The sequence below is a fragment of the Pygoscelis adeliae genome, unplaced genomic scaffold, assembly GCF_000699105.1.
Source record: "Pygoscelis adeliae isolate BGI_AS28 unplaced genomic scaffold, ASM69910v1 Scaffold31, whole genome shotgun sequence".
Taxonomy (NCBI): Eukaryota; Metazoa; Chordata; class Aves; order Sphenisciformes; family Spheniscidae; genus Pygoscelis; species Pygoscelis adeliae.
Window position 1 is genome coordinate 3644991 of NW_008824233.1, and position 14373 is coordinate 3659363.

The 14373-nt window shown below is 39.8% G+C and overlaps 1 protein-coding gene across 1 annotated transcript in view; it reads left to right on the forward strand.

The window, feature by feature from the left end:
* SPATA5 (spermatogenesis associated 5) overlaps positions 1–14373 on the forward strand; it is a 203242-nt gene that overhangs the window by 32557 nt on the left and 156312 nt on the right. Inside the window, exons 10-12 of the mRNA XM_009334957.1 lie at positions 3341–3550; positions 13606–13659; positions 14085–14164. Coding sequence (XP_009333232.1) covers positions 3341–3550; positions 13606–13659; positions 14085–14164 — 344 coding nt within the window. The remainder of the gene's footprint in view (positions 1–3340; positions 3551–13605; positions 13660–14084; positions 14165–14373) is intronic.

Below are 14373 nucleotides of genomic sequence, written 5' to 3' on the forward strand. Positions count from 1 at the left end.
GTTGGTGTGTCCCCCCCCCCCCCCCCCCAGTTATCTCTATCCTTTTGAAATGAGGAAAAAAAAAATGATTTGTTTAGGACTTGACTGGAATGTGAAGGTAGTGTTTTATTAGCTATTTTTGCTTTTAATACCATTGCTGCTTGAATTCCACACCTTCTGTTACAGAAATTCTAAATAAGTTAACTGAATTTTTGACTGGTTAATTATTTTCTTTTTTTAACTCATACGGGCAAGCTCACATTTAGTGGCCCTGTTTGTATGTCCTGACCCAGTTGTCCCCCTTTCCTCGCCTCCCCAATTTTAAATGTAAGCAAAATCAGAATAAGCCTCCAGATTACTGAAAACAACCTTCATGTAAGGTGGCCCTACTTCACCTTTTCTGTACAGTACTATCGCTTCTGTTGATGTTAAATGACATGTAGTCGGTCTGAAAAAATCATTTGAATAATGCCTCAGAAGACTTGTGCAATAGTCTGAATATTTGCAAGAGGGTAAAAATAACATGTGGGTGTTTTCTCCCTGGCTTTTTGTATGTGTGCAAAGTACTGCTAATGGATTTTGCCTTCTGTTGCTGAAAGTTACAAGGAATTCCTGATGGCTTAATTCATTTTAAGAAGTTCTTGTTCATGTTTGTCAAAATCTTTGTCTAGCTAGAAAGACATGATGATAGGAATGACTAGTCCGTGCTTTACCAGATATGAGTAAGGATTGATACTGAAAAATGAGAACGAGCTTATGTTATATGTCTTCTTCCCTAAGAAAAAGTTGTTTGAAAGTGCCAAGATTTAGTTCTGTGCAGTTTACAGAGCTGCTAGGTAGAATTAAGGGTTGTAGGGATAGGTAATAGATATTTTTTTTAAATGAAATTTAAAACACTGATACCGTTTCAGATCTGACTCGGAAACACCAGCTTTTAGACTAAGGGAAGATTGGGATTAACTGTCCTGAGTTTATGTTACTCAACCATGAAATTCGAGTGAAAAGGGGTGGTTTGCATGGGTGGAACAGTGGCAAGATGCAAGTGAGGTATCTGACACACGTCTTCACGTTTTATAAACTTGTATGTTTGCCTCATTGTAATTAAAAATCTGCAGGTGAATTTCTGTCTCTTATTGTGAAAACTCAGGCGGGAAGGAAGGATTCTTCTTACCTTTAAGCACTTAACTGAGGTGCCTAAATTGGACATCTCCTTGCCATATGTTCCCTCTAAAGGAAAGAGAGAGAAACTGGGTGTGAGACCACCTGTCTGACTTCTGAAAGAGAGTTTGTACTATAGCTGAATTGCTCTACGAACTCTCTCTCTTTTTTTTGACTGTGTTGGTAGCCCAAGATACCCAGCTCAAAGTCAGGTGGTAGGAATTCATGCTCTTGTGTCCCCCTCTTCCTTTCCACAGTGTTGTGGAATTTTTCCCTTTACTGTTGTTTTTGAATACAAACAAACGCTTCCCTTTCAAGACTAGAGACCTGTGCACAGCCCGTTTTCATGTGTTTGCTACCATTCCTTTAATCCGATTTGTGCTTGCTTGTAGCATGAAGCAGCACTTCGGGAGGGAATATTGGCAGGTTGCGAAAGTTGGCTTACAAGTTACCAGAAGTGGCATGCTGCTTTGGTAATGCCCTTGCTAAAATCCTTTCCTCCCCCTGCTACTGGGATACTCTGCTGTGTCTGACTCAGTCTTCACTTTGCTCTGACCTTTACTGAATTTGCATTTCTTTTCTGTTTTTCTTTTTTTTTTTTTTTTCTTTTTTCCATAAGGGAATCCTGCCTCTGGCAGATCCCTCTGCCCTCAGATCCTTCTTAGTAGGCAGTGGTGACCAGCTCTACGTATTTCATACTTCCCCAGGCTTATAAAATAATTATTTAAGAACCAGAAGCTGCTGGTCATTAAGAAAAAGAAAGAGGTTTTTGTTTGTTGGTTTTTTTTTTTTTCCTAGAGTTCCTGTAGCATATTCCTGGTGTGAGAGAGATGATGTTCTACAGGCAGCAGATCAGCAGCTCTTCACCTTCCAGTTAGCCTTTAAACTCAGAATGTTTCTGAGGGGTTGGCCCATGCATATTGATCTTTGGTGTTGGCTCTCCGCTGTCTTTGTAATTTTCTTCTATGTCAAAGACTGACAATCGAGGAGAAGTTTTATTTGGTTTGCAGTTTGCTTGGACTTACACAAAAAGTGCTTGCACCACTGCCAAATGCTCTTTTTCTTCCACTTTAGTAGTAGACTGAATTGCCTCTTTCAGGGACTTTCTACTTTTAGTTTCCACTTTATGTACTGGTATCAGGAATATAGCAATAGGGACAAGCCAGGAGTGACATCAGTTTTCAAGTCAGGAGAAAGGCAATACGTTGCCTCTTAGTAATACTCTGCTTGCCTTTCAAATGTAGCTGACTTTCCAGAGCTGAAGGGTGATTTATGTCTAGTTAATATTTGGAAGAGTGTTTTAAGGCAGAAGATCATTTGATATAGGTGCGTCTTGACGTGTTTAATATTTGAAGTGGACGGGAATGGATGGTGACAGGATGAAGAACAGGCCGGGGGATGTGGGTAAAAGTCTCAGGCTCGTTGACAGCGATGTGGGGAGAGGCGTAGCAGGTTTTAGATCCATCTGCTGTTTTGGGTAGGATGTATTAGTTCTGTCCCGACGTATGCCTGACAAGCTTGTCTTGTGTCTTCAGCAGAGCAAATTTAGGTGCAGTTGGGTTTGAGTGTTGCTTTTTGTGTGTGGTTTTTCTTTTCTGTAGATACTTGTCTGTTTGGAGGAATGTTTGTTTTTAAGTTGCTAGTCAAATCTCCAGTGCCTAAGTCCTGTATGGGAGTGATAGTGTCAGCAAGTGGAGGAGCCCCCAAAACTTCTAACAGTCCTGTTCAGCTTAGTGGGATTATACAGCTGGGATCAGGGCCTTACTCTGCAGCTATAAATAAAACCAGCTTGAGCTCATACAGTCCTTTCCTTCAGGGAGGACATCAAAGTAATTTACAAATTCTGCATCAGCATCCCATTAAAAAACAAAAGAACTGAGTTGTGACTTTGCTAGTGATCACGCAAAGTGTTGCTGCCTGTATGATCATGCTGTCATTTTATTGTTATTTTTCTATATTTTGTTATCGACTTTTGAGGTAGATACAAAATATTTTACCTACATCCACCAGCATAAAGCAAGTCTAATCCCGTTTACTTTGTGTGACTTTGTTAATAATTGCTTCTTGTTTAAAAAGGGCTTTTTGAAGAAGAGATTCATTAAAAACAACTTCATGAAATAGCCAGTACGCGTTCTACAGAGCATTTTTTTTTTTAATAGTTTTGCTCCATTGTCTGAATTCAGTGAAATGGTCTGCTTTGCAGGTATCTTGGTCAGACATAGGAGGACTAGACGATGTCAAGCTGAAATTGAAGCAGGCAGTTGAATGGCCTCTCAAACATCCTGACTCCTTCATCCGAATGGGGATTCAGCCTCCAAAAGGTGTGCTGCTTTACGGACCTCCTGGATGCTCAAAAACAATGATAGCAAAAGCTTTGGCTCATGAAAGTGGTCTCAACTTCTTGGCAGTGAAGGTAGGCCATTTAGTCTTACATTTTCTTAACTCCCGCATAACAATTGATAGTTTACCAATTTCCAGTGCTAGAATCCAGTGGCTCTTAGTGTTTCTGATCATTATATATGCTAGAGCAAACACCTTGTAAATATCAAGTAAGGTTTGTGTTTTCTTATGTAAAGGACTAGTGCTTTCTTGTATGCTTGTTAAAAATTTATTATTTATTTTATCACAGCACAGAAATTGTAGGATGGGTGGGTGGGTAAGCTGTGTAGTGACATCTTAATTATTGGCATTATTTAAAATCTTTTTAAAAATGGAAACAACAAAATTCTTAAAGCCGTATAAATGAAATACAACTCTGGATAGTGGGTAGCTCTTCTTACTGTAACAATTAATTGCTTGCATGAAAATATTATCATCTCATCTCTTACATTCCTTTTCATTCCTCAGGAAAGTCACTTTCTTTATCTTACTGTTCATGTTTCATTACAGATTTTTCTTTTCCCATTTCCCTTTTTTCAGGGGAAATAGTTCTACTTCATCAGTTTTTAGAAAGTTTGCAAAATCAGTTATATCTGGAGTACTCTTGGATAAGTGGGATATTCTCTCAGCGTTAAGAAACACTTTAGGTATAGAAGAATTTTGGATTTCGTTGCCTATGAATCAGCGTAATTGATTACTGTGGGTTGTATGGAAAACGCATGAATGGAAGTTATTTAATAATAATACTGAGCTTCAACGCATGGGAAGAAAAAAAAAGATAGCAGAGTGATTCCACATGGGGTAGTCTTGCAGCTGTGTCAGAATGTTAATGAAGTGCAAGAAAAAACATTTGTTTAAGTATTTTAAAAGTATCTCCTTCTCAGCAGTAAGATCACGTACTCTTGTCTGTTGACCATCTCTTTACTCACAAAGCCTTCTGTGTTGTTAGTTTCTACACAGCTTCCTCCTCTGCCTGTCCTTTCAGACACACTGTAGCTGTAGCTCTGGATCCTGTCCTCTCTGGGAGCAGAGGCAGTTGCGCTGACCCTGAAGCCAGCAGCCCTTCATTGCCTCTGCTTTCCCGGTATTGCAGACAGGCCTCTGGGTCACGGTCACATCAACAAGAGCAGCCTTGGAAACCTCAGCCCTTAAGAAACACTACCTATACTGCCTCTTCCATAAAGACAAAGTAGTTCTTTGTGCTCCAGAGTTACTGGTAAACAAGGTAACCTTTTCCTCCTGCACTGCTTAAAAGAAAACATTCCTCTTTGTCTTGCCCAAAGCACTGATGCCTGAGAGGGTGGGGAAAAAAGGTAGCAGTCTGAAAAAAAAAACCAGTTAAAAATGAACATTGTCGCTACCCTGTATTCATCAGTTGTAGCTACATCAGACATTTTTACTGATGCAGTTAATTGTCCAAAAGTAAAAGGCAGCTCATGCTGAATAGGAGGTATCTGAAGGTGTACTGGTATGAAATGCTTTTGTACGCTAATGCCGCATTTCTTCATGGTGGAGTTCTGATGGTGCAAACCCCCCTGTCATTGACAAGCTGCAGCAGAAGTGGCTGGCTTGGGGAAAATGCCTTTTATTCCCTGTCGGTTTAAATCCCTTGGCCTGGAACTGGTCGAATATTCAATGTGCAGATGTTTCAAGAAGCACATCTCTGGAGCATGTCCAGCCTTGGATATGTTGACTCCAGGAAGGGAACATAGCCCACTTTCTCTAACTTCACATTTGCTTCCTGGACAGAAAAGGCAACATCCATCATGTACTAAATGTGTTAAACATCATTGTCTGTAGCACTTCTTAAAGCACAACAGGCATGAATTAATTTCCACTGCATGTGTTCCTGCAATAAATCCAAAGTAGATGAATATGTGGTTTTTTGCTTTTTGTTTTTTTGGTGGTTGTTTTTTTTTTTTCGAGAGAGAGGGGATTTTTCTTCTCTTGCTTATAGTCCTATTAATTTTCCCGTTCTCTATGTTATGTCTCAAATATCTGTCCCTGGAACTGATATCAGGCTTTTTGAAATGGAATTGTGTTTCTTGATAATTTACTTTTCAGACTTGCATTTTCCTTCCAGTCTCTCCTGTCCCAAATAAGTAATTTTGATGAAAAGTGTCTGCTGTACAGCCTGTAGGATACGTGTACTCTTTCACGACAGTTCAGGTGGCTCAGGTTCTTGGGTCCTTCTCGAGAACGGACTGCAGACAGGAGGCATAGCTCTAGCTGTGGGAGCCTGCTGCTGGATGCCGTCTCTCCCTGTGTCTGAAACCTGAGAGGAAATTGAGTACGTTACATGCAGTGCTTACTCGGTCCAGTGATTTTTGGAACATGGACCTATTATGTCTGCACGCTACATTTAAGATACATGGGCACAGTAAGTCCAACTCTCTCAAGAAGTGCTGAATGTACTCTACTTGTCTAAGTTGGCTGTCCTGCTTGGGTGCAACAGGTATCACCCCTGCCCCAGCCTGGCTCCAGGAAGGCTTTGCACTATTTTCCAGATGTGCCTATGCAATGTCTGTGCAGTTTGGACAGCTGACTCTGTTAAATGAGGTACTTCAGCTGGGTTATATGTACTCTGTTAAAATGTGACATTTCCATGTGCTTTGGTCATGGCTGGTTGTCATGATGCTGCATGAGGCATGGTCAAAACGGCGCAACCTCCAGCCCATGTCTGACTTGCCTCTAATAAGGTTGGGAAGATGGGCAAAGTCTACATGTAATTTCTGGGCAGAGGAGCTGAAGAAAATAATGTGATAACAGACGTTTGACGTTGCATCCTGTTCTCCTGAAATCTATTGTGAAGTTTGAATGGTTAGTGTTACAATGAATGTGGCCCTTTTGTAAACATGCTCTTTGATATTTGGCCAAAACTTTTTATAGCTATATTTTCACCAAGATTGGTGACCTTTTGCTTTTCCAGAGAAAAGCAGTTGGTTGGTTGGTTTGTTTTACAAAGCAATCTTGCATATAATTCCTAAGGGGAATTGTTTATTTTTATTCCTTCACTTGACGTTCTTTTTCTCTAATACAATATATCTGCTAAATTTACTGGGGAGGAGGTTGTCAACTACTTTCCAGGGGATGGCTCTTCCTGCTCCCCCACACCACCCCTTTTTCTAATTCTCTTGCAGCATTGAGGCTTTTCAGGGTTTTAGTGGTCATCTTGATTATTCTCCCCCTCCCAAACCTCTGTTACAAAACGACAACTGAATTGTTCTCAGCTTCTTGGAGAGTTTTCAGTGTTTTGTGGTCATGGATACAAGCAAGTATAAGACTGTGTGAAGGAATGAATTAAGATAATTTTTTCATTCTTCAGGATTGAACATCAGTCTTGACTTATCAGTAGTTTTTGATCTGGTTGAGTTCTTATTTCAGTCAGCCTTATATGCACTTCTGTTCTTCTTCACGCTCCTTTTGTGCTCGCCCCAAAGTTTGTAATTTTCTTCTGAAATGTATTTTATGCATATTTTTTTTTTTTTTTAATAGGAAAAGAAAATTGTATACAGATATTGGACCTATAAATATTAATAGGATGGGGGATATAATTTTCAGCTTCTGCCAGGCTGATGACACCTCTCTGTTATATACAACTGTCTCTGTGACATTTTTGCTTTAGATGTCATCTAGCTTTCTGAAATTGAACACGAAGAAAATGAAACCCTTTGTGTTATTTCTGTGGGCTTTTTTTCCCTCTTTTGACTGTTTATGTGGTGGGTATCTCTCTGTACTGTTTTGACAGTTCCTGCACCTAGGGTCAGCTTTGACTGGCTGCTTTTTTGAGGTATATGTTGATTAGACCACTAAGATTTTATGGTGCTATTATAAGAATATTTTTGGATTTCCATATCTTGCTGTATGGCATAGACAATTATATCTACATTTGTCTTTCATCTTAGTTTATTTAGATTTGTTATGACTGCCCTCTTGGATTTTTTTTTTTTTTTTTAGGAAATCCTCTTAGCATTGTCTTGTGCTAAGAATCTAACGAATATTACTTTTGTTCATGGATTTTCTGTTGCTTTTCTGGGAAGCAACTTGCAGAGAATCTCTGTGGATTTTTTTTCTCTCTTACTACTGTGGTATGTAGGTAATTACCTTTACTACCAAATAAGAAAACTATTGTGCTTTTTTGTTTTTAACCTGTTTCAAAGTGAACACTGAAGTTTGCTCTTACGTTGTCAGGCTTGAAGGCACCATCACGGTACCTACCCAGATAAACTCCATCACCCAGTTACAATGCGTTCTTTAGTTGATTGTCCCATAAGGGCCACGGGGATTGGAAAATCCTTTTCCCCTTGAGTTGCCCATAAGCCCAGGATGCTGTATACTGGAGGGGGTGTTTGTTGTTGATGGTATCCTGTATTGCATTACCTTCTACTTATTCAGCCTGCTAAAACTAGAGGGAGACTTTCTACTAATTTCAGGAGGCTTTTGCTGAGGATCATATCAACAGGGGACTTTGAGTTCTGTTTTCTGTCCAGCAAACAGATTACCTGAGTTTACAAAATAAATAACAAGAAAAAATGTATAACTTCTATATGCTTGTGATGGTTTTGGAAGCATCATCTTTCCTCTTGCTGCTTAGTGCTTTTTAATATTTGTCTGTTTAAAATCAAAACTAAGGCAAAAACTCACTTACTGATAGTGACAAAAACCAGCTTAAATTTTCAGAAAATTTAGATCTGCAAAAGTTAAACCCCTTGGAATTCAGCTAAGTGAGACACACTAATTGCAGACGGGGCAGGTGAGCAGGATGGGTTACTTTTAGATCTGCTTCAACTCTGTTACGACAGAATTTCACGTCCAGCTTGATACTGCTGTGCCTGTGCTGGTGCAGCATTTCGTAAGCATGCAAAATCATGGTAAATTAGACTGGCAGCTATGCTCGAGTGCTGAAGAGGGCCCTCTCTGAAGGCACTGGTGCATGCAGTGAATTTAATTCAATGTTTCCAGTCAGTACACTCCGCACTACAAATACTGGCTTCTGTATTGTGTAAAGAAGCCTCAAAAGATTGTCATTAAAGTTTGCTAGTCAAGGCAAATGGCAAGCAAGTGAATTCTGAGGCATGCCAATAAAGAAAAATGGATATTATCTTTGCCTTTGCAGTTTGATTATGCTGCTTTTAGTAACTTCACTGCAAGGGTTGAGGATGACCATTTTTTGCTGGCCTACTCCCTTAGATACTTTGGAGCTCACAAGCACCTGTTGATATTGAAGTTTTTAAAACACCAGACAGGTGCCAACAAGTTTTTAAGGTCCTCTGGAACACAGGGCAGAGGGAGAGGAAGCGATTAAAATGGTGCACGGCGCTCAGCCTGGAGTTTCCATCTGTTGAGAAGCTGGGACTAATGCAAATTAAATCATTAAACAGCATTGAAAGAGAAGAAGTAGGCTTTATTCTTAACAAGCAAATATAATGCGTTTTCTGAGCAAATATTTTGCTATGTAGCGTAACCAATTACCAAATCACACATGTACAACCTTTGCATTAGAAATAGACTTACTGTTAAAATAAAGGAAGTCTCACTGTTTATCTTGTTAACTTTCTATCCTGCAGCCAGCTTGAGTCGTATGTTGCTTTGATTTGACTGTGGTAGGGATGGGATAGCATTTTGCCGTTGAGATTACAGAGTCTCTTCCAAATCAGTTAATGTTGTTATAGTAGATCATCACACTTGCATTGTCATGGAACTGGAAAGAATAAAAGAAAAAGGAAGCCAAAATGCTGGTTTTAATGCCATGAAAAGTGTACCAGTAGGGGTAGGATCAAGCTTCGCTCCTCTGAGCTGGCTGTCTCCGCTCCTCCTGCAGTCTGATGAGAAATTAACGCATCAGAGTGAGGTGCATTGCATCTGCAAGGTAGGCGTAGGTCTGTCCAAATCAGTTAGTGTGAATGTCTAACTCAGATGCAGATGTCTGAGTGTGGGCAATGAACATTGCCCTAGGTACACGCTGTGAACAGTTGAAAACTAATTTTGGCACCCCATCTTTCGTATTTTTTTTTTTTTTTAAATGAATCGTACTCTATGGCTAACATAGTTTAGCGTGTCTGTGTTAGAGCCCAGAACCTGCATGTGAGGTTATGGCAGTATTTTTGAAGAGAGTAGACAGAGCTGTATGCTGGAGAAATCTGGAGCTGTGTCCCTCTGGCTCAACAAGCATAAGTGCATGACTTACCTGATTGTCAAAACAGTTAAAAACTATTTATAGAGGGAAGTCACCGACTAAATTTTCTATCAGTTGAAAGTTGCTACCCATTTTTTCAGGTGGAAAAAATCCGCAAGTGGTTTTAAGCACTGCTTAGAAAAATTACTGATACTCTCTTAACTTCAGGGATACCAGATGTTCCTCTTGCAGTTTAAAAACACTTTGAGAACTTCTGTCATAACCATGTGTACATAAGCTTATCTGATGTTGCAGCCTGTATATAGGGGGTTTATCTTTTGTGCAGTTAATCTTTCAAGAGCTTATTCTGATAATATTTTAAATGTAAGGAATTTTCTTTTCTTTTTTTTCTTGCTTTTTTTATTTAAAAAAAAAATCAACAGAGGAGAGAAATCCACACCCAATCCAGACCATAAACAAGTGGAAGGTTTCATGATACAAGGGGAAAGTATCTTGTAAACAAGGATGGGATAGTCTTTAAACAGAGCATACCTGGAAACTATCTCTACTTTGAGGCTGAATAAACAAAACCCAGCAGTATACAGGGGGACTGAATTGGCAGATTTTATTCTATTAGTCTGGATTGTAGCTCACAAACGGTATGCTTACCTGCATGGCTAAGCTACAACTACTTCTGCCAATTTCCTGCTCCAAATCTTCTGCTGGTTTTGGAGTCACTGTGCAAATGATCAGAAGGAACAGGTTTAATTTCTTCATGTCCCTTCATATGGAAGATGGCTTGTTGCAGAAGAGAACAGAGCTATGCATCGTTAAACTGGACCATTTGTTCCTAGCACCTCTTGGTCAGTATATCAACAGCTGTAAACAGCTTTTAAAGGAATCATTATGCTCACCTCTGGGCCAAAAATGATGATTCAACAAATGTCGACTTGCTGACTAAGTCGGGCTCATGTAATTTGATTTTTAAAGCACTAGAAAAGCATTGAAAAATAAAAATAAACCCTCCTGGTATTTCTTGAGCGGCCTCCAACTTCAAAGCAAACTTCCTAAAAAGAGAAGGTGAGCTTTGTGAAAATTGGAAACCGTGTCAGCTGTCAGCAGGTGACTCTGTGGTGGCTCATAGACTACTTGTCACTATAGACAGGTCTATCTTTTGAAAGAACTCCCATCAATCTCACCTAAAGGACAGCCCATTTGCAGACAGGGTAAGACAGAGGTTCAGCTCAGGTGGGACCAGAGCTAACCCAATTCAGTTTCTACATCCAGCTTCTTTGAACACTTCTAGTTTTTGTGTTGTGGTTTTAAGTGTTTGCATGAGATGGAATGTATACCAATTCCTCCTCTTCTGTGTGTGCTTTCTCTTACTTTGCAGTCTTTTCCTTTATTGCCATGTATAATAAGAGTTCCAGGCTGCTTGCAATAAAAACCCATGGTTCTGAACGGCAGTTTTGGTATCGCTCATGAGTGGTGAACTAGGAGAGCTTCAAATCAATTTTCATGAAAATTCTCCATGGAGAGGCACGGGTCATTAATACATAGTGGTCTTTCACCTGGAGTTGCTGCTTAATGAAGAGAAAAATTGAGAAAAACTTCATGTCAAAGCTTACAGCAAAACCATGCATTCAAAATAATTCTCTTTGGAAACATTTTAAACAGTATTTATTGCTTTGATGTTGCCTTGATCATATTTTAATGCTTAATTAAAAATAAAACTCCAAGCATCTGAAGTTATATTGTACCTTAAAGCTCAAAGAGAGTAGTTTTGGTTTTAAGTATTTTTTGCTCAGACAAAAGAAAAGAAAATGTCAGGCTATTTGATGTTGTGTCATACTAGAGGAGTACACTATTGGCACTGATGCATATGATGTTGGTTTCTGTGAGAATACTGATCTGAATGAAGATTACTTATGAGAATACGGGCATGAAAGAGAAGGTCCACAGGCTCCAAGAAAAAGTTAGTAAAGGAAATCTATAATTGTGGGTAGACTCTGCAGAGGTTTCTCAGTGTATCAGCTCAGTTTAACAGAAAGCTAGACAGAAAGAGAAGACTGTGCTCTTGTTCCTTAAGGATTTGTTAGGCCCATGCTATCAGATTCCTCATCTGCACTGAATGTGATGAATGGCAAGGGCCTGGAGCAGCTGGATGCTGTCTCTTTGAGCTGCCAGCCTGTTCTGCACAAACTGCTGCATGCTCCTCATGTTCGGTGTCCCCGGTGAATAGTAGGAAAAGGCTTTGTGTTTCTCTCTCTTACCTTGTTTTTTCCTTCGCTCTTTCTTTCCTGCGTTCTTCATCAGTTATGTTGATGAATAATTCTGTTTCCACGCAAGTATCCAACAGACTCAAATTTTGAAGTTGTTGAAAGCCTGCAGGTAACGCTTTAACTGTAGCTACTGCAGCAGTTGCTTTAAGGGTGGATGTTGATGAGAGGAAGCAATGCTAATTGTATCATTTACATTTCCTATGGTCAAGGCACACAGTGCTCTTCTTCCAATCCTTATACAATTGCTTTTACCTGTGTGGTACACCAGGTCTGGCTACTGCTGTATCTCACCTGGTCCTTTGGGTAATGGACAGCTCTTTTTAGACTACACATTCTTCCCCATACATGTGTGCAGGTACTTTCCAATGATGCTTGTGTCAAGATGAAGTCAGTGCATTAACTGTTATTGCAAGAGTGAAAATGAGCGTGGAGAGGGGAGACTGCAAAAAACAGTGTGCTGCATTTTTAGAGTAATGAATCTGTATTCTATGGATCTGGGTGCAAAGTCCAGACGGTCCCATTGAAAGAGGGGTTGTAACAGAAGCTGTCACTGCCAGTGTATAAATGTGCGTCTGCCACACACTCTTAATTCTAGCATACCTGCTGTTTAAAGCTGCCCTACTGCTCTGAGCCGAGAGTTACCTGAAGGTACTCGCAGCTGTGAAGCATAGAAAGGTTGTTCAGTTTTCTGACTGTGAAGAAGGATGTCGTTTCTGCTAGTGAAATTACGAGGACACCTGTTCCCTGGCAAAATAGATCAAACCTGCTGGCTCTTTTCGTTTAGGGCAGTGGATAATCATCATTGGTTGTGGCTGCAGGTCAATGTTAATGCAAGCCAGGCTGAAGTCAATGAGTCATTACCAATCCCATGAGAATCTTAGTCCCATTAGGAAGCATTATTCAAGCAGCCTATCCTACAGGATATAGCAGAACACAAAATGCTCTGAGAATTCTCCATTGTTTTACTTTTTATAATTGCAACTACTTGTTCAAGACTTGAACATTGACCCTGTGGTCTCCGGTCTGTTCCTAGTGGACAGGGCTGTGAGTATAAACAGGCACCGCAGCAGCTGGCACTAATAATCGTGCTTGGCAGTCTTGGCAGAGAGGAGAAGGAATGTGAATGAGCTAAGACACTGAACAGCTTTCTCGCTCGGGATGGAGTGCCTCGTGGATGGGTTTCAGGTGTGCTGCTGTGGCAGCTGCTTCTTTCTGGACCTGCAAACTGTCAAGTTCAAAGAAGTGCTGTTAAACGTTGGTTTAAGTCACTGTTTTGGTGCTTGGCTGGACAGGATGCATATATTGAGAGCACGCAAATGCTTTTCTATAATTCATCTTTTGGGCTGATTTGCAGCCCCCTTGTTGCTGTTGTTGGGCCAATGACTTCTCAGAACCCCAGCGTGTTTATTTTTTTGGTTAATTCCGTTCCTCATGAAAGTACTAGGAAAGTATTATGAGGAGAGGACTAACCTACATGCATAGTTACATGTATGTACAGTGCTATAACAAATGGAGAAAAAATTGGTACAGGTAGAAGGTAACTCTAAAAATAGACAGGTAAGACTTGCAAATGACAAATTATCAAAATTCCTTGTAACAGAGCATCAGTAATGTAGCACTGGCAGATTGTCTCAGTCATTTTGTATGTAAATGTAATGTGCTTTTGAAACTTTTTTTTTTTAAATTTTGCAGGGACCTGAGCTGATGAATAAATACGTTGGTGAGTCTGAACGAGCAGTGAGAGAGGTGAGAAAGGGCAAGCTATACATAATGTTATGTGTTAAGCTTTCTTGGCATTCAAATTCTTCTCTGCTTATAAGGTTACCTTTAAACTTTCCAAAAAACCTCCTTCTGGTTTAAGTTTAAAAAAGAAAAGAATAAAAAAAAAGCAGAAGGGATATTTTGTGTTGTTTAAATTCCTCCTGCATCGGCCTGGTGATGCAGGTCAAGTTTGGGATCCAGTAGCAGCTTTCACTATAAGCCTGCATCATGCAGTATCATGAATAACTTCTAAAAGGTCTGTTTTTTTTAAAACAAAAAAAAAAAGAAAGACGACAAGGCTTATGTCTGTTCTGTGATGCTCTGTAGCTTTTGAGGTGTGCAGGGGGTGATAGCGTTCTGTAAAAATTTTCCATCCCTTAAAACAGAGTGTTTCGTTGTTGTTTTTCTAGATCTTTAGGAAAGCCAGAGCGGTGTCTCCTTCAATTCTTTTCTTTGATGAAATAGATGCCTTGGCGGTTGAAAGGGGAAAGTAAGTAATCCTGTTACAAAAATCACATTATTTTCTGATAAATTACTCTTACATTGTGCAATCACAAGTGTATTACCTTTCTAGAATTATTTTATTAAATATACTTATTCCACATGCAGAAGGATAGCATTTGTGACTTCTACTCAAGCGTATTTAACTTGGAATAAACAGGTAAGCTGGTGGAGTTCCTCCTTTCTCATCTCATTAGC